Below are 21,845 nucleotides of genomic sequence, written 5' to 3' on the forward strand. Positions count from 1 at the left end.
TACAACATATCCTAAATGGTCGTTACTTGACATCAGAAGTAGCCTAATCGCTACCTGTAGTAGATGCGAGGAGTCGACAGCAGTAGCCTATATGAAGCATTGATATCAGACGAGTGGTAAAAAAAGTTAAGCGAATAATAAGCTGGACATAAGTTACATTTTGGACATGGTACGCTGCCATTTCGCGGGGCATCAGACATAGTAATATGTAAAATGCGTGACTTTCATACAAATCGGCCATAATGATATGCTGTTAACTTTTCCAAAATAGCGATTTTTGAAAACTTCCCTGTGAAAAATAGGACCTTCAATATATGGCCACAAGAGTGAATGCAACATAAAACAATTATCATTTTTAATTTTAGAATCCTTATTAATGGCAAAGTTTTTCATTAATGAGTCTCTCAGTGTGCTTGTTTTTCCGTGGTGAGCAGTGTTGGGTATTTCTGTAAATGTACATTTCTGTCACTGTAAATGTTAGTTTAAACACTCAAACTTTTCAGGTAGCCGACAGGCCAATCGCTAGCATTTCCGGACATTGCATTTCATTGTAAGCCTAGCCAGGCAGCTAGGCTACATGCTGCAACACAGGTATATTATGTCTTATTGACATTGTTGTTTCTATGAACATGAATTGTTTATAGGCAACATCAACTTAACCGAGGCATAAAGTCCCCTGTATATCTTCATTAATTACTTAAACTTTTGAATTAGCTGATAGCCTAATTAGCTCGCTTGCCACCACTGGCTAGACACTGCAGTCAAACGGTTAACGGTTTTGGCCGTCCACACCCCTGAGGCAACATTTTACTGGCTGAAATTCACACGGTGTTTCGCTGTGTGGAAACCTACCGTTATGGCACAAAAAGGCTTATTGTGTGGTTATGCTACATGACAGAGATACAATATACCCACCATTCTAATCAGGAGACAGCCCTTACAAATGGCATAAATATAATTAATAAGTTTAGGGAAAACACACATCATTTTTTTAAAAATAAGTAAAAAAAATCAACCCCAAAAAACACAAAAAAATTGTCACCTTTTGTTGTTTTGTTTGTTTAGTTATGATAGATTTATTACCCCTTTGCAAACCACACAAAACATTCCGTGCCCTCGTGACACAAAAGGCTTATTGTGTGGCCATGCTACACGGCAGAGATAATATACCACTCATTGTAATCAGGAGAACTAGTCCTTTAAAATGTTATACATCATAGTTAATAAGTTTGAGTGTAACACACCTTGTTTTTAAACAATACTGTACCACGAAAATATATTTTTGTCAAGATAAATCTTATTTTTTACCTAATATATATTACAGATATAGTGTATGAGAGATAGACAACTTTGTGTTTTCCTTTGAGAAAAAAACAAAATCAATTTATCACCTTTGGTTCAGAAGTTATGATCAACTGATCAATTCCCAGAAACAGCAGCACCTCGGATCGGGAGTCGAGCATGCTGACAATCGAGTTAAAAGCCCAGGCTGCTAGCTTTCATGCCAGTACTGCTCGTGAGGCATTGGGGAGTAATTGGGGTTTACTAACATTCCACACACACAGCTATGCTATCTGGCATCCGTTACACTAGCCTGACTCTGCCCTCCTACGTACTTACAAAGCTGTAACTTACTACTGCACGTGCAAACACTCGTATTAAGTTGTTTTACATCCACTGGGTAAAACAGACATAGTTATATATCCATAGAGATCATTTCCATGTTGGACAACATGTGTGATTACATGTTGAACCTATCAGTAGCGAGAAAAAGAGGTCTATTTGACATAAGTCTTACCTACCCCATTGACTTTCTATCTGTACAGTAGCCGCTGTTACCGTGATTCCCACAATTCTTAGCGATTTTACGACACAATCCCGACCTCTATTTCATTAAATAATGAAGAACAGCTTCCCCTTAGCAAAAAAGAGATCCAATAGAGAATTGGGATACTCTCACATAAATGCACAAAACTAAAGAGAAGGGAGAAGGGGAAACCTACCCATGTCTTTCCAAATCAGAAAGTATGGCTGACTAAGGATGTCAGTCAGTGCTACATGTAAACTCGGAGAACACAACATGGCCATCCAGTCAGGTATACCAAGAGAATTAGCTGACTCTTGAAACACCCTGATTGTGGACTGTTTAAACCAGTGGTCCCCAAACCTTTTCTTCTGAGGGCCAGCTCACTATGACTGGCTCTAAGAGAAGGCCAGAGACTCGGAGTATATCAGTAACCATAAATAGCTTAGTGCTGTGAACAACAGCAGTCTACCTTACCAATCATGCCATAATCAGTGTAAAATGTAGCTCAAATGAAATAATACTAATAAAAAGACTTTAGCATTCCCAAAAGTATTAGCAGGGGGTCCCAAAAGTATATTTTGAACTCTGAACTCTGTGTCTTTGCATACAAGTACAAGTTGTGAACAAGCAATATCCTACAAATAATTTAAAGTTCTCAAACTATGAGAGTTTTATGAAGTGCTGGCAAAAACATCTGAAATGACCACCATTCTAACTTTCACTCACCTGATGAGAACTTTGTGAACTCTGTATGAACATTTGAACGAGTGAATAAAAAATAGAAATAATTATCCCAGAAAGTCCCAGAAATATGACTTGAATAGAAGTTAGTTAGTAATTAACAATTAATTGATAAACTTTTAGAATACTTCTGCAGTCAGCATAGGCCTCTTGCATTGTTTGCAGGTAGGCCTACTTCATTCCGTTTTCTATGGCAAACGCGAAACAGCGCCAAAACAACCAGCAGTGGACAAAAAGAGTATTACATGTGTACTGTAAGACACGCCATAGAGAATGAATGGGGGAAATTACGGAGGTTATAGTTTGACGATGTCGTACTCCCGTGCGGGCCGGATGCTATATACCACGGACATGTTTTGGGGGGCCATCCAAAATGAGGTGGCGGGCCGTATCCGGCCCGCGGGCCGTAGTTTGGGGACCACTGGTTTAAACCAATATGTTCACACATGGCTAAATTAGAAAGGAGGAGTAGTTGAAAAGGAGTTTCTTTCCCCAAGTCATCTGCATCCTGAACACCAAATCAACAACTTGATGTCTCAAAATGTTCAAAAAAGCCTAACTGTGTTTGTGGAGTTAGTTTAGTAACTTTAAAATGTATGTATCCCCCAAGATACGTTGCCAGATTAGGGTATAAAATTTGGTCAATGGGTATTCTCTGTAGTATTGAAAATGTACAGTAGTCTCAAACAGGAAGATATGCTAATATACACTGCAAAAAGAGATGTTATCATGTACAGGTATGTACATTATGACAGTACAACCATATATTGTCCTTCAGGGTATCACGGTTAGCTCATTTTATGGCAACAGAAAGATGAATAGAAGAGCGAGAGAATGAGCGTGATAGGAGATCCCTGAACACTTCAGGCATAGGCACTAGTGATGAAGATTAGGATAATCAGACAGAATTGAGAGTTAGAACTAGAGACTGTGAATAGTTCTGCTGGGGAGGAGGAGGAGGAGGAGGAGGAAGAGGCAATGGAACAAATGCCTAAAAAAGCAAAGAAATTTAGGTGACAGTGCTTAAATTGAGGGACATTTGGCCATATTTACTGAAGTGAGCAGGCCAACCCGCTTAACCAATGAGCAGTCCCTTATAGAACTCAACAGTCACCACCTACCTCCCTAAGGAGTCAGGTACTGGATGTAAGTTCCCCATTAATTTCTCCATTTGATGTCTGGAAAAATCGGTATAAAGTGTTTTAGGCCTGGCCTTAGGCTGACCAGCTATGGTGTGAATCATGATTGTGCAACATTTAATTTTGTGCAAAACAAAAACTAATGGAAAAACAACAAAAATACATTATATTATACATATGTATACAGTATGTATACATTTAATTTCCAATCGAAGGAACTACTAATCCCATGATCAGCTATTGTGAATAATGCATTTTCCAATGTTTGCCAACCTAATGATAGTTTTAAACACTTAATTTTGACTGTAAGACAAGATGACTTCCTCCACAGTTTACATTAAGCCATTTCCACTTCAAGGTAAGCAAAACAGATTTCACTGGATGGCCACACATAGACCTGTGAAGTTCTATATGATATAATTGGTTGATCATGCCGTAGCTGATTTTAACCTTAGACTGTATAAAATAGGTTTTAAGTCTACATTGGATGGTTACAATTTTATGACTTATAATCCAGTTCTCAAAGGAGAATGTGAATTAGATTGTTACTTCCGGAACCTCAGTGGGCTGTGACTGTTAAGGTCTGGATGGCTCCCTGCAAAGTTCCCTTGTTATACACATAGCATAACACTGTTTGAGTATGTACAGGCTTTATTTTGCTGCCATTTTGGTAAATCAAAAAGAAAAGCCAGATGAATGTACACAAATACTGACAAATTGTCAAGTTATCTCATTTAATAACTTTGTGTGTACTTCTGCGAAAAAGTTTAAGCACCCGTCAACAGCAAAAGCCCGTAAATTCAGAACATCCGATGAGATGTCATCTCCATACTATATAGTAGAATTTGATAAAAAATAATATGAAATCCATTTTAAAAATAGTATTTATGACATAAATGATCAAGGAAAGCAAGATTTTATCAGTTATATGTATGAAATGAGAAATGGAAAAGTTCACCATTTTGTTTTTTTATACCTTAATAGGGCAACGTATCCCAGGAGATACAACTCATAAAATCCAAAATATCCAAAATATTTCAAAAATGAATGTGGAAATGTTTTCCTTAGGTGCAAATGAGACAGAATGTAACATAAAATGATTTTTTACTACTATTTTTTCACTCTTGCCTGTTTAAGGGTTAAAATGTGGTCTTAAAACATTTTTTATGATGATTTTTAATTATTTTGACCAGCTGCTGATTTTCACCGCTGTCTTTTTTAAAAATATTTTTTACATTTAAATTTACATTTATTCATTTAGCAGACACTGTAGCCCAAAGTGACTTACATACTGTATGTATGTCAACTATATTATTGAACCCACAACTTTCAGGCTACTGCACGCTAGCCCAGCTACACTACCACCGCATCATTTATCTTATCCAAATGTGTTTTTCTTTTCTTTTATTGTTTTAACTGCATTTTTTTCATTCTGTAGCACTAAGAGATTCCTTGTCAATGTAAAGTGTGTTATAATAAAATGTGCTGCAGATCCCCAGTGTGACAGTGTTTGGCCCATTGCAATTGATTTTGTTATTGTTTAATTTGTATTTACATTTGCTTTCATTGTACCACTGACAGGAGTCCCTAATCAGTGTTTGCAGCCCTGCCGTGAGAATATTGGTTAATGTTATTGTATTTTCTGTTTGCTCTATGCTTTTGTATGACCCATCACTAGCCCCTATCCTAGCATCCCTACACTGGCTGCCTGTTAAAAGTCGCATTGACTTCAAAATATTACTTCTAACATACAAAGCCATAAATGGCCGGGCACCAGAATATATTAAAGATCTCCTAGTCCCATATAACCCATCCAGACCGCTACGATCACAGAATACCTCTTGTAATTCCAAGAATCTCAAAAACTACAGTAGGAGGTAGAGCTTTCTGCTATCGCGCACCCGTCCTCTGGAATAATCTCCCTCCCTCAATTCGATTAGCAGACACCCTCCCTATTTTTAAGTCTAGACTTAAAACATACCTCTTTACTGCCTCCCAAAGTTAGGTATGGTGCAACTTCACCCACCTCAGGGATTTTTGGAATGGACCACCCTGCTGTGTCCTCATGTGACTGGCACGATGGTGGTCGTGGTAGTGGTGATGGTTGCGTGCGATGGTGGTCACTGACCATACCTGCGCTGGTGTTGACTACCCTTCACCATGCCTTAGTTATGCTGCTATAGCATAGTGCTGTCATTGACTTTTCATGTGTCACGCCATACAACCCCCCCCCCTCTTCTCTCCCCTTCTCTCTCTCTCTCTCAACTCTCCCTCTCTTGCCTATTCTCACTATGGTATACTGCAACAATATATAGTACCATTGATTTACTTATTGACATTAGCCATTTTGATTTTCAGCAATACTAACCCACTCTACATTTCTCTTTCTTCCCCCTTACCTCACTTGTGAGGTATACCATCACCAGTCATCAGCCATCCGTGTGCTTGGCCCTCATCTCACTCATCTCACCTGAAGTCCAATCCCTACGACTGCCCTATCATCGCCTATTACTGTCCCCCTACCTGGATTCCTGGTCCGTACAGCCTAGCGACCCACCACCTGCGCTATGACAACTTTGCCCGGATTCCTAGCCCGTACTGCCGGCCCACCACTTGCCATATGACAAATCCTAATCCCCTGGACAATTCCATTTCCTACAATGGACTATTTGAACTTTCTGACACTAAATTAGGATTAATGCATTATCATACCGGATATGTAACCATCCCACCTCTTGTAACATTCACCTCAGGTGGCTTTAAACACAATGTTCTATTCTCTACACCTGACTAACTTATGCATTTGTCATGTAAACAGACCTTACTGTCCTGTATCTGACCCTAGGCAGATGGGTCAGGCCCTTGAGTCGTGGATCTGCTCGAGGTTTTCTCCTATATGTACAGTATCTCCATTTCTAGGGAGTTTTTCCTCGCCCCTGTTACCCATGAGCCTTCTTTTCTTTTCTTTTTTTTTCTCTGATTGTCTAACACTCTGTAAAGCGCCATGAGACATGTGTAATGATTTGGCGCTCTAAGTACAATTAAATTGAAATTGAAATAGCCAGAGTCCTTTTTATAGCTATTGATATCTAGTGCTGGGGCCAGCAAGTACTGTATTTTGTGTTTGTTACCATTTTGGCTGCATCTGTGTGTGAGTGTGGCCCCACTTACCCAGTGTCTCCTTCCTCGGTTTCTTAGGAGCTGAGGGCCCAAGGTGGAGGTGCAGTGACCCTTATAGTGGTGAGATACCCCTTGTGTACCCTGTCTACTTCCTTTCACTGGCTGTGACTTTGTTTTGCCGTTGTGTTTATGAGTGATAAAGCATGTGTGAGTGAGTGACCCCCTGGAGACCCGCTGAACTCTCACCAGTAAGCCTCAGCCCTGTACCCTATCCCCCTTTCTCAGCCCTGTACCCTATCCCCCTTTCTCAGCCCTGTACCCTATCCCCCTTTCTCAGCCCTGTACCCTATCTCCCTTTCTCTCCTGTCTTAGTGTACGTGTGCACACACATGTGCGTGTGTACATGTACATGTGTTAGTTTGACGTGTGTGTATATATTGTCTGTGTACATGGTGTTAATAAAAGCTTGATTTCTTTTATGGAACCATGTCTCCTACTGTTTTAGTTTACGAGCCTGAGTGCCTTATTGGGTTAAGGTTATTGATGTGTGAACTTGGGTGCAAGTTGGGTGCAGCTTAGGGCCCGTCCACACGGAGACGCTTTTTAGGTTAAACGCAGAGGTTTTGCTTCGTCTTGGCCGAGCGTCCAAACGAATACTGTAAACGCACTGCCCGAAACCGCACCTTTCTGAAACCTGGTCCCAGAGTGGAGAAATCTGAAACCGTAGCCCGTTTGAATTCGTTTAGACAGCGAAACCGCACATCCTGCTTGCGATGATGTCATTGCCACACCTCAGCTGCCCTGGACTTGCACTTGTAGTATTGCCTAACAATACTAGTTTTCATACATGACATTACCTACGATTACACTCCGTAAGATAAATATCACAACTGGTGCTGCGCAGCGCCGATAGCTTATGACTTGGTGGACTGAACACTGTTTTCCCCGGTGTTTTTTTATGCATTCTAGCTACTGTCAGTGACGCGAGAGAACTTAAGTTATTAGGAAAGTGCGGTGTAAGTTTAGGCTACATTAATTTGTGCGTAGTGCCAGTGTCATTCATTTATTTTACATGTCTTACAACATATATACATGCATTCACAGTCGAGTGAAATCAGATATAAGCATACAAAGACGCTTAGAACTCACGTTAAGCCGATGGTAGCACACTGAATGCGAATGCGCGATTTGATGCAGGCAAAAGTATTGACTGTTACTAACGAAGGTTTTATAGCAATAGTATAAATGTGGCGACAGAATAGCCTAGAACTTGGGTAACCCTTGCGTTTAGTAGCCTAATTGCGGTGATGGCCAAAACTAATGTGAATCACGGACTATCCTACAACCAAAGAAAGTAAAGGTGATTAGTAGGCCTACCTGCAATAGCCAAATAAAGGACGGGAATGCACCCTTCACAAACCGTAAAATAAAGTTTATTAGTTTTACAGTTGACTACAGTTGACAGTTCACCATCAGTCCACACAAACAATTCTGGTTACCTTGCACTAGCCATTTGGCTGTCTGTTTGTAAAGCGCAAATTTTGGTCAATTTCTGTAAAGAAACAATGCCACCTATAGGCCTGGGGTATGAAGTAACCTATATGTCTGGTGTATGCACATTTCCAATGTGTATCGCCAGTTGGCGACACGTAGAGGCAAGGCAGCGCAACAACATTAGTTGATCACGAGTCTAGGCCTTTATTTGCATAGTATTGTGAAATGTCGGTTATTCGAAGTAGGCCTATGTTTCTAGATAAATGGGCATGCAACATGTGCAAATACTACTAAGCTATGCAACAGCCTACATCTATAATGTCAACTGTAGTCTTATCAGAGGATATCAAGAATTAAAAGTGAATGTGAAACCTATTTAGAAACAGCCTTATATTTAGTTCCACAATTGTTGATGAATGGCTTATCAAACATTTCAGATTTTGAAGAGCTTTCCTCGAAACCTGTGATGAATGGGGTCAGCTTCACGCATTTGCCCATGCCATTGGCCAGGTGTTTTCACTTCATATCTCCAATAGTTTTCATTCAAAAATATACATATATGGGACAGGATATAGTGAATAGCTATAGCCCAGTGGTGTAGTGTAGTTAGCTGTAGTGGGTATACTGATATGTAGTATAGTTAACTGTAGTGGGTATACTGTGATCAACCCCAAATGTTAATACCTATCCTTGCCTATTTTAAGTGGGGATACTGAGATGGTGATGCTTTTTAAGTGGGTATACTGTGTAGTCCTGCATATCACGTAGACTACACCACTGCTATAGCCTGTGTAATTGACTGCATGGGCTACTTTGACTTTCCTCGAGTAAGCATTCGCATTATTGTTGTCACACTTGTGTGCAAATTATAGGAATATGATCAAGAAATCGTAGTGTTGTCAAGGTGGCCTGGATCAACTTTGTTTATTTTACTTTGGGTGCGCGATGTGTGGTCTCTTATTTGGACACGATTGAATTTCCCCTTGGGGATCAATAAAGTATCTATCTATCTATCTATCTTGATTCAATGACTTTATTAATTAATGCAGTTCTTTTGTAATGGTCCAAATGCCCACCAAACCCTGTTATGCAAACCCTCTCACCTACTTGCAGACTGACCAATGAATCTGCCACGGTCTCTGAACCTAGTAGCTACTGCCACTACTGTTTTTTTGTTATTAATTACAGATGATAAAGACGTAAGATTCTTGCCATTTCATCGGCTAAGAGCACTTCTACCTCGCATTCGCTGGAAATAAACTTTTTTTTTAATTTGATGATTTTAATTATTACATTTTGGAGCAGGTTCGAGTACGGATGGATCCACAAATGAGTTTTCATTCTTATTAATATTGCGGGATAGGCCATTTTGTCTTCGCGGAGGTCTGTGCTCTCGAGTGGCGGAGGAGGGAGGGTGGAGTGTAATGCTCGTTTATGTCAGGCCTTAATTTCATGTTAATTGTGCGTACGCACAGTTTCATACATCTGAATTTTTTTGTGCATGCGCTACTTTCCAGATTTTCGCGCACGTGATGTTTTAGTAGGAATTCAATGCAAGTCTTTGTACATGAGGCCCCTAGTCACTAAAAAAAGCTGCCTTGAGTTGACAGCTTCTTGGACAGGCCTACAGAGGTCTAGTGGAGAGTATCCTCACCAGAGACATCACTGTATGATACGTAAACACTACAGTGAAGGATAAAAAGGCCCTTTAGCAGGTTATTAAAATTGCACAGAGGAGTATTGGCACACAGCTCCCCTCCATAGACACTCTCTTCACACTGTGCAGCAGGAACAAACTGCAGGCCATTCTAAAAGAGCAACATCACCCCAGATACTCTCTCCCTAAACACCAACGAAGGCACTACTAACCAGAGAGCATCAGAACCAATAGAAAGAGGTTCCACAACAGTTTTTTCCCCAACAGCTGTCAGACAGCTGGCCGAGGACATCCAGGCTGGAGTGAGGTACACATTTCCCAGTCTAAAATCCCTGACAGAGTGATCACAGACAGCACCCTCCCACACACACACAATGTTCCATATGTTATATCTACATTACCCTTAATCTGAAGCCTTTCATTGTGTACTATGATTGCACATTACTCCACTATTAGTCTATTACGCTATTACCCTCTTTGTATTTTATTATGCTATCATGAAAATCTTGTGTTTATATTGTTTTATACTGTGTTTTTATATTGTTCTTTTATATTATGTGAGTGTGAGAATCCCCAAGAATTCCAATGCACTTGCACTTGTACTTGGACAAATTGCAATTAAAGTACTTGAGCTTGAGCTGACTGAACAAGTTTGACAGGAAAGCCAATTCTATCATTTGAGGTGCAATTTAGCTGGATTAAAATGAGGCGATGGCAGAAAGGTGAATGCTTGACAAGCTGAGTATTCTAAACAACACTTCTAATCTAACTGATAGGCTTGTTGAGCTGAAGAACACCTTCAGTGGCAGGCTGATCTCCCCCAACTGTTTAACTGAGACGCACAGAGGATTGTTTCTGCCAAAATGCCAGACTACCAAACTCTTGCCAGATTCTGGCAAAGTTTATAATTCCTCTGCTTTTTGCTGCAATGTTAGATTGACGTGGCTTTCATCTCTTTATCATGATGCTTTTGAGACATTGGGCCCTATTTTTAAGGGTGGGCAAAATGCAAAGTTTGAGACATTGGGCCCTATTTTTAAGGGTGGGCAAAATGCAAAGTTTGAGACATTGTGCCCTATTTTTAAGGGTGGGCAAAATGCAAAGTTTGAGACATTGGGCCCTATTTTTAAGGGTGGGCAAAATGCAAAGTTTGTCAACAAGCAAAGCTCTTGAACTATAGCTATTTTATTGTATGTGGAAATATTGAGCAGACTCATCAATGCCTTTACAGGTGTTTAAAGGTGCACTATTTGCATATAAAGGATCTTCCAGGATTGATCTTGAAAGAATACAAAGAAACAACCGTTTTGACATTATGTTGTACAGATATCCACTGAAGTCAGCATGCAAACCAGCTAGCGCCAGCCCAGCTCTTGTAAAACCAAATTGTACCACGTGTGGCTGCGGTATTAAATACAGTGCAAGTAAGTGGAAAAGTGCTGTGTGGCTGTATTCAGAACCACCCAAATCAAACAGAATTCCACATAGCTCCAGTCTTACCCATTGTGTTAAATGAGCAAATTGATTTAACCTAGTTATTAAAGGTTCTCTAAGCACGGTTGGGTGACATCACTTCTGTTGATACTTCAAACAAAACAAGAGAGCTATTGAACCTTGCCCCTTCCTCCCATGCAACTGAAACTGTCATCTTGTCATTGGCTGGAACAATTTGTTATGTTTCATGGTCCAGGCTGGACCAGGCTGTTTTTGTTGCAGTTCTTGTCCACAGGGACCACGTTTTTTTACAGCGTATTTAGGGACAGGCAGCTAGCAGATTGTTAGGAGATGTTTGAGGTATGTGACAAAAAAATGTCTAGCTTAGAAACCGCGTAACAAGGTTGTTTTCATATCTGGCTAGTTGAATCGGAACTACGGGACAACTACATGTGCTTACATTTTTGTACACATTACATAGTCTAGATTACAAGCTTATTTGACTTTTAACACAGTAGAGATCTAGCAAGCCTATGTTTTGAATTTCAAGCGAATCGTCTAATGTTCGTCTAAGGCTAACTTTAGCGGTGTTACGTGCGAGAACGGGAGAGTGGGAGAGTAGCCTTTGACTTTGGACATGCACGGACATACAGTATGGATCTCTTATAATAAGTTACATTTTGTTAAGTGTTAGGCGACTTCGGGATGGTGTTGTCGTGGAAAAACTAGTCCACTTTCGAATCCACTAGCAATTTATCACTTGACTATTACTAATTAGCACTCTGGGACAAGGTGTCCGAAGGAGACAGAATGGACAGGAGATCTCTGAAGACTGATGAATCTTTATTCACCGTATTGCAGTGATAATCCAGTCTAAACAATGTTCAGACCAGGTGTCAAGCAATAGGGTGAGGTGAGATGTCATCAGATGGCGGCCCCCGATGAGATCTAAAATCAAAATGGCTGCGGCCTATCTTTTATACTCCTTAACCTTGAAGTTGGGCCTTCTCGCCACCCTCGAAAGACACCTGTTGGCCTATCAGCATCCACCAAGGTTACTGATATTGGTCGGACCCCTTGTCATATCATGCATAAAAATTATATGCAAAACTGTCTGATTCTGGTTTTTTCCAGTTACCATTACCTCATCCTCTCGCTCTTGACCGTCTAGGCCCAGTGTCACTGTGCACTCATTCACCCCACTCCTTGACACCTGGCCTGGTCTGCTTAAGATGTGTACAGGCCTTGAAGTCTCATAATTGCAGTAATATCAAAGTTTATAAAAAAAACATACATGCATCCTTTAAGTCATAGAAATCCACCACAGTGTCCTCAGCTGTCAAATGTGAATCAGGGAACAATTTAATCATGAGTGGGGTTGTTTATTGACAAAAGTTTAATCTCACATGGGTTTGTTATATCATTTCTTTTGATCTAAATGCTGCTATGTGAATACAAACGAACCCAGGGACAATGTCAGGACAGTCCCGATTTTGAGATGCGTGTCCCGAGTCCCGACAAAAGCCTGTCGGGACGCTAAAATGTCCCGGTTTACACCAACCACTATTAAAGTGTCCCGGTTGTCAGAGTTTACATAGCCGACATGGTCTTATTATAGCCCGATCATTAACTAAACCCATGTAGAAAGACTAAAGCGTCCGGCGTATGATTTCGATAATGTGTGTGTGCGTGCGTGTGTCAGTCAATAGCAGTCTGTATAATCTTTGCAACCAACGTTACAATGTATCCGTAAGCATTCTTGCAATGCCTCTTCATATCTGCCTCGTTTTTGCGGTCAGGCTACGCTATGACAATGTTGAAGACATAGTCATCATTCTCAAAATGACGTTGAGTTAAATGTTTTCATGCATGTCTGGATAACGGGTGAGCAATGTTTAGGAGACAAACAAATGACTTTGCACTCGTGTTTCGGCATAGTACAGGTCCTTTTTTCTCTCACTGAAAGTGCGCAGAACTTGTGCGTTTACATAACAATATTTAATAAATTTTCTCGGGGGTGACACCACCGAACCCCCTATAACTTTTGGCCTTAAAGAAAACATGTCTGTGTCTGTTTGAGCTGCCGCATGTTCACGTTAAACGCGGTCACGCACAAAGTGTCCCGGTTTTAGTTCCGACAAATCTGGTCACCCTAAGCTAAACTCATGAAGTATTACGTATTTTAATTAGCTTCATTGTCTTAAAACATTAAATCACAGATGCTAGGACAGGTATAACCATTTTATGGGATGGAAAATGTAAAACTATAATAAAACAAAATGAAACTAAAAAAAACAAAACAAAATTTTTTTCCACATGATCACTATATGCCTTAAAATAAACTTTAGCATAATTAGCTATCTACTTTAGCTAATTCAGAAAGCTAGTCAACAGCTCCCTCATCTGGGCAACGTTATCTCTGACTTTTTTTCGGACAACTTTTTTTCTTAAAGTTTTGTCTGATGCTGACAGAGGTTTTTCTGACGCCGAGGCCATTTGGTTTGAAGCAGTTTCAGCTGACGGAGATTTTTCTGAGACATGACACTTGACTTTCATAGAGTTGGCAGAGGATTTTCTGAGGCTGACGACTTTTGGTCCGAGGCCATTTTTTCCGAGACGTAATACAGTTTTGTCTGAAGATGACAGAGCAGAGTTTTTCTGAGACTGAGTGACTTTTAGGATACTCTGACGCTGATGCACGCCTGTGACGTGATGCCTTTTCATCTGAGACCTGAGACCAGTCTGACACATGAGTCTGAGTCTGTCCTAAAATGAACACCGTACTTGGTCTGTGATAGCCTATCAGAACAACCTGCATTCTACTATATATAGCCTACCAGAACAACCTGCATTCTCCTGAAACTGCTTTTCTGTCTGTGACTGAAGTATTGAGAGTAGCTAAGTCTGCTCTGCTCAGTCATCAGCATTACTTCTACATGACTTATCTGCAGCCTTTGATACTGAAGAATATGACATTCTTCTTTCTACATTATCTGAACTGGGAATTTCTGGGAAAGCTCTTAACTGGTTTGAATCCTACCTTAAAGAGCAACTTGCAGGTGGGAAACCCCTGTAAATTATAGTGTAGATAAATGATTACGCCTGAATGAGAGTATAGTTCCATGTCAAATCAGCCTAGAAAATCTCCACGTTTCATTTTCTATTAGTCTTATTACACTTTCTAACTTGAGAAGAAACAAGTTTTAAATAGGAAAATTACCGGAAATCTTAATCACTTTTAAACGTGATGCTAGCAGGCGAGATGCTAATGGTCTAATCCGATTCAATGGTCTATGCTAGGCTGGAGCTAAAAGTAGTATCGCCAGACTGAGAGAACGGCTGGATGAACTTGAGAAAGGTAAAAATCAATTGTTTAACTCAAGGGGAGGTGGAAAATTTGTTTAATTCCCCAAATGGTGGAATATCCCTTTAAAGGCACACTATGCAGGTTTTTTTGCTTAATATGCAAGTTTTTTCACTTAATACCTTCATTTAACCGCTTCAGAGTCATTGGAATGGTTATATGACTTTTTTCGGGTTGAATAGTGGCCGTCTCGCTTCCCCCTAGCGCCTGTGAGCGGAAAAAACACCCTTGCAACTGTGGGCCGGCGGGCCGACGGCCTCAGTGTCAGGAAGTATAACGAGTGTAACAAATTGCTTTACTGCATTCAAATACACATACACGCCAGGCACCGGCTAGAAAAAGGTAGCGATGGAGTTTCTCAGACATTCGTCATGACAAAGCCAGCGAAAAAGAAGCAAAAACCGAGAAAACAGTAAGGAAATTGCCAATACTGCATAGTTTACCTTTAAGGGACAATTTTAAGGAAACTTTAAGGAGAATAATTAAGGGTGTTTGTGCAACCGATTTTATTTTAAGAGGACCTTAAAAAGGGAAATCTTAACTTAAGGTGTTTTGTGCAACTGGCACCAGGTGTTGCTGGTTAACGCTAGCAGCTGTACACTGACTAACCATACAGTATGTGAGATTAAACAATGGCACTACACACCGATAAGAAATCATTCTGGCTAGTTGTTATTACTTACGCATCCAGTTAATCCAGTGTCAGCTTCCATGTCATTGATCCTGCTACAGTCATAGACCACTTGACATGACTGAAATAGGGAAAACAGTGGGAAAACACTCGCTAGTCGCTACGCGATTGGAAAGACGTATCTGCCTCAGTTGCTCACTGACATGTTGCACAAAACTGCCATCTACTGGTTGTCCAGGGGAGGGTGAATTTGCGTGCCTGAATTTGGGAGTATTTGTATTTGTACTGTGCAATAAGAATGTCTCAAATTACGTAATCCGGGGGCGCTGTGGTGCCACAGCCTACAGCGCCCATACCATGAACAGGTCCAAACATCCACGGGGACCCAGGTTCGAGTCTGACCTGCCTGTCTGACCTTTAAAAAATAAAGGAAAATATTTGTATGTCACATTTGTATATATATATTTGTGTTTGTGTATTTACACGTTTATTTCTGCATATCTTTTCGAGTGTGTACAAATCTTTATGAGACCATTCTACCTCCATAGTGAAGTCCCCTCTATTTAGGCTACCTGCACAAAACACACCCAAGCACAAAAAACCCTTGCTTTTCTTGTTAGGAAAATTGTGGACGTGATGTCCTGACAGGCTAGAATTAGTGCAACCAGCACAAACACAATGGTTATCTATTATGACTTTTAAAAAAATTGACGAACTCTATCTCTCGCCACTGCTCAGAATAGTATCTACACCCACAATGAAAGCAGAGCTCAAGCGCCAATTTAAGACGTTTACCTTCTCCTACATAATATGACGCGTTTGTGGGTGGGAGAGGCATATTTAGGAGCCAGCTTAAAATGTGTACACTTTCTTCTGAATTACTGCCCATAGGTTTTGTAGAGCATCAATTCTTACATATACATTTTTAAAAATAAATTTTTTCAGACAAAATGAAGTTTCTCTTTAAGGGACAGGTATCAAAGTCTCATGACCTCACCACAGGTGTTAGGGCCCCTACTTTTCTCTGTTTACGCCACTTTTTGGGCGAGATCATGGATTTAGCTATCACTACTGTGCGGACGATACTCAATTTTCCCACCTGAGGACTTATGTCGTTTGTCCTATACAACATTAGGAAGATCAAACCTTATCTGACACAAGACCCCACACAACTTCTTGTACAGGCCATCTCCAAACTGGACTGTTGTAATTCACTTTTAGGTGGCCTGCCTGCTTGTGTAGTGAGATTGTTACAATTGAGTCAGAATGCTGCAGCACTCCTGGGCCTGTATTAAAGCATTGTATCTTACCACTAGGAGTAGCCTGGGCTACTCCTAAATCACACTTAAAGTTTTTAGCTAGGAGTTTTATCTTAAAACATATTCACAAAGCCGCTCAGACCTACTCTTAGTAAGGAAAAATGACAACTCCTAAGATAAGATGACAAGAGCTCCTTTGCTATGATTGACGTCATTACTCATGCACGAGCTTGATTGAAGTAACCACCTTGATTGGCTGATGATTATAACGCAGGAATTATGCCAAAAACCTCCCCTACGATGATGGGTGACAGATGACAGGTCTTTGCTGGTGAGAATGTGTGCGCTACACAAGTACTGCGAAGGAAGGAATATGATGAAATAGCCTAAATGAATGAAGAGTAAGACTAGGTTGCTAGGTCACTAGGTTGCTAGGTTACGGGGACGCTGGCGAGACACGCCGCTCTGTCTGGCATCATGTTTTTGTTTGTTTTTATGTAATGTTCGTAATTTTATGTAATGTCACGTTTATTTTTTGTATTGATTTGTCTAGTTAAATGTTTTCTCTCTTTATTTACGTTATTTTTGATAGTTTTCGTGTTATTCTCTTAGTCCTTTTTACTGCTTTCAAGTCGGCTGATGTTGTTAACGTCTGTCCATTGGGAGCTTGCTATGGCTAGCTTTTGCCCTGGGCCTCTTACATCCTTCCCATCCATCTTTGAGCCGGTGCTGCACTTCACTGTCTGGTCGAGGGGATTTCTCGGGACAGCAGTTGGAGCTACTCTGAGAAAGATCTGCTGAGGCCGCCGAGCTGTTTCTGACCAGTGAGCTGCCATGCCAACTGCCTGGAGTCTGGATTGAGCAGACTAACGTTAACGTTAACGTTGAAGAACTCTGCATTACGGACCAACAAACGGTCTCTGTTAAAAGTCCACCGAGTTGCTGATCTACAAGATCGCCCATGACTTCGGACTGTTATGCTTCCAGTGATATCCAGACTATAACAAGCCCTAACGTTCACGTTATCTCCAGACTGCCAGTGAGTGTAAAGAACTTTGTTGTCGTTGCATGCATCAGTTGTGGAGACACAGCTGTGCGCAGTTTCACGCGAGTCATCATTGCCCTTGGACATTTTCAGCCGGTTGGAAATTGGACTAATTTTATTTTTAATTTGTATTTATTTTATTTATTAATTAGTTTGTTGTATGTCTTGGTGTCACGGGTACGCTGGCGACTACGCCGCTCCGTCCGGCATCTTTTGCGTTTGTTATTTCTTAAATGTAGTTCTATGTCTTGGTGTCACGGGTACGCTGGCGACTACGCCGCTCCGTCCGCTATTGTCTTTGTTAGTCTATGTGTCAATGACCATGTCTTAAGGCTGAGCTACACCAGGCGCGTAACTGAAGCGTTCCGTTCGCGTTGCGTCTGCTGCAACAATTAGCTTCCATTATAATCAATGGAAGTGGCTACACCAGATGTGACAGTGGGGCGTACGTTCGAAAAAAATAGACCATTCATCTAAAATGGATTTTACGCGTCGCGAACGGAACGCTTCAGTTACGCGCCTGGTGTAGCTCATAGCTTAGCCTATATGTGGAGCGCTTTGGGTTGCACTCTGTGCACGTTAAATGCGCTATACAAATAAAACTGACTTGACTTGACTTGACAAAGCAAATAGCCTAGTAGCCTAATGAAATACACTGCGGATTGATGCAGTAATTTTGCAATATTTTAAATGAATCTGTATAAAGACACATTTCGGAACGTCACATATTACCAACCGTCCCATACAGTATGTCCAACCTCTTACGTGTATGTGTCACTTAGGCCTAATATTAATTTCTATACAAACCAAGACGGCGGATTCCTAAAGAAACGCAAGACCCAGACCATAAGTGTATCTAAATTAGCTATGTAAGGCCTACCAAAAATTAAATTTTACCGTGACTCGAAGAGCTGTAAACAGTGTTGTAAGGCTGCGTGTACAAATCCGCTTGGAGCTCCAGTGGAATTTTGAATTGCGACGAGAATTCTCAGGCTAACCGTTGATGTGCTGTGAGAAAGGTTGGGAATAGGCACCCACAAGCCCAGCACTAAACTCTGAGCGAGCGTGGTACACAAAATCGGATATTTCAGGCAGTAAAAGCCCCGGTAAGAACCAAACTATATTTTGTTCAAATCTACACACCTATGGCTACAGAAAAATGTAAGGTTAATTTATCAAATTTTATTTTGAAGTATTAAAGAATTTAGTATTTTCGAACAAAATGGTTGCAAAGAGGAAAAACTATTTAATTTGATTTACAATGAAAATGAGAGCTCTTGTAGCTGCATTCAAAACATTGCGACGTGAAATGCCACAAAAAGCCGCTTAGGATTGTTTGTGAATAGGTCTTAGTGAGTTAGGAGTCCTCTCGACTTCTTCTAAGCTGTCCCAGACTTTGGTGCTACTTTTAGGGCTAAAATGCTTCGTGGCCCCAGCCGTGGTGCGACTGGCTGGGGCACCTGCACCGTACGCTGGCGACCCGGGTTCGATTCCCACCCTGTGGTCCTTTCCGGATCCCACCCCGACTCTCTCTCCCACTCACTTCCTGTCATTCTCCACTATCCTGTCTGATTAAAGGCATAAAAAGCCCAAAGAAATATACTTTAAATTATTTTTATTGAATTACCCTTAGTCAAAAAAATTAGGAGTCCTAGAGTTAGTGACATGCCCATTATTTTTAGGAGTTTCTCCTAAATTCACCAGTTAAGAGCTACTTTTAGCCTTAAAATTCTTTGTGAATACAGGCCCTGGTCTTTAATCAGCCACCGGACACATATAACTCCTCTCTTAGTAACTCTTCATTGGCTTCCTACAGTGGCCTATAGGACACTTACTGGATCTACCGTATTCACAAAGCATTTTATCTTACCACTAGGAGTAGCCTACTCCTAAATCGCACTATAAAAGATTTTAGCTAGGAGTTTTCTCTTAAAACTTATTCACAAAGCCTCTCAGACCTACTCTTACTAAGGAAAAATGACACCTCCTAAGATAATGGTCCGTTCATGCCACCTGGGAATGACAAGGACCGCCCCCGTGATTACGTTGTTTTTCCCACCGTGAATGTGCTTTGCTCTCAGATAGACCTAGAGCATCACCTGGCCATGGCCATGCTTCACTTTAAACATGGTGCACCTTTCAGGGTATTCTTCATTCTGCCTCATCCAAACATACTACTGTTCTATAAGCATGAACAGAATACTGAACCATATAAATGAGTGACAATAGGTTTGGCAGTTAATTCTATGGAGCAACGGAACAAAACTATAGTTTTTGGGCCTCCTGACCAGTGGTTATACAAAGAAAGCTCTAATAGCCTACTGAGCACAAATTTAAACACTTTCTTTCCGTTGTTATTTTTCATTAATTTATGAATAAATGTCTTTTGGAATAGTCACAATAAAACACTACTCTAAAATGTGCAGTGTTATCACCCAAGAGTTGTGCCACAGTGTTTTGAAGCAGTTTTGCATGCAACCGGCATGCTGACTGCAGGGATATCCACCAGAGCGGTTGTGACTACAGGTAGGCCTACTGTCCTTAATAGCCTACCACATTTGTGAAGACCTTTAATGTGCTTAAAGGAAGTCTTAGATCTTTTACTTAAACCCACAAGAAATGGGAGTGAAAACGAATGTATTTTTGTTCAGCATAATTTCCAGATACAAAATGCAGACCAGAATGAGAGCCCATCACACTGGTTCTTAAGGCCCTCCATTGGTTGCCTTAGTTTTAGAATTTATTGATTCGATTTTTTTTGGTAATAACTCGAATCCATAGGCTACACATGCCCCTTTAATTGCTATGCGATTTTTATAACTAAGTTTATGGTTATTTCGCAGACAGGGCAGTACGAAGTAATTTCGTTTGGTTGAATCGATAGCAAGAAGTTGAAAACCTAATTAATTACCCTATAGGCTATTTCAGCTGTCTCGGACAATCGCACACTGACATTATTTTATAGGGCTGGGAGGGGACTGTTGATCGCTATCTACTACTCATTGTCTGCTCATTCATTTAGTAGGTTATTTGAGACTGAAAAAGAGAGTTTCAGTGCAAGGTGGCACGTGTTTTATTCTATTGTTGCGTTCAGAGGCAAAAAGCTGCAATCAGTAGGCTATCACTCGCAGAGCAGCTTGCCCTGGACAAACTGGAAGACAACGTGAAAAAGTAACCAGCGTTTGTTGTCAGTAGCGTACAGATAGAGGTAAGCCTGCTGTCGTAGAGAAGTGACATAGCCTACAAAAAACGGTAAAGATAGGATACGAACAAAGAAGTCTAATAGTTATCTGACACATCTTACCTGCTGTCACTATTGAGGCGTGCAGAAGAAAAATGATAGTGGTTGCAGTAGGATGTAAACACCATCTTTTCGTTCTCCACCTGGTGGACCACCTTGACAAATCCATTCGCATCTTCGTGAGGGGACAGTTCGGTTCCTTTTTTCAAAGTTGTTCGGTGCTCGAATGGGCCATTAATAAAGGCCTGTATACACACGCACACGAATACACGTTTCTTTAGTTGCCGTTTTTGTAATGAACTTAATCAAACGCCTGAACCCCTTGACTGTTCAGAAACAAAAGAGAGAGGGGTTGGACAAACGGTCCGAACCTGCCCTAAACTAAAGAAAACTGACGTTCATCCTTCGGCAAACCACATACTCTCTCTGGCTGATCCCTCCCTTGAGTTTGATGTAAAGTGTGTACGATCTTAATAACAGCTCCTGATGCAAAATGTCATATTTAACCAAGGAACGCAGAAATAGGCTACAGAAGGGTTCAGCCTACAAAATAAAATTCTATATTAGCTATACCAGTTACCTATCTGATGATTTTTTTTTTATTAGGCTAAGCTGTAGCAAGACAATAACACAACTTAGTAGCCCAGGCTTTATTTAAAGTTCTTCTCTACAAACATCAATCAAGTGGCAAATTTGCAGCAAATGAATAGTAGGCATGGGCCTAGCCTAATATTAAGCAAATCTGCAGCAAATGAATTATTAATTGTTGCTTTTCATGAGTGGGATGTATGTGTTGTTTGTAACCATTACCTGTCACCATGCCCTCAAAAGTAATTGTGTATGGAATTGGACTAAAAACAATCATAATAATGTATTTTCTATCTCTCCTGTTGTGCACTATTCCATCTATTCC

At 40.7% G+C, this 21,845-nt stretch overlaps 1 protein-coding gene across 1 annotated transcript in view; it reads right to left on the reverse strand.

Moving 5' to 3' along the window:
• Positions 1-21,107, reverse strand: part of LOC143102347 (collagen alpha-1(XI) chain-like) — a 126,698-nt gene extending 105,591 nt beyond the window's left edge. Inside the window, exon 1 of the mRNA XM_076265877.1 lies at positions 20,996-21,107. Within this exon, the coding sequence (XP_076121992.1) occupies positions 20,996-21,107 (112 nt within the window). The remainder of the gene's footprint in view (positions 1-20,995) is intronic.
• Between the last annotated feature and the right edge of the window lie 738 nt (positions 21,108-21,845).

Source organism: Alosa pseudoharengus, unplaced genomic scaffold (genome assembly GCF_046254945.1).
Source record: "Alosa pseudoharengus isolate Yale_2024_CS ecotype anadromous, Long Island Sound unplaced genomic scaffold, YU_APseudo_1.1 YU_APseudo_1.1_scf_4, whole genome shotgun sequence".
NCBI classification, from domain to species: Eukaryota; Metazoa; Chordata; class Actinopteri; order Clupeiformes; family Clupeidae; genus Alosa; species Alosa pseudoharengus.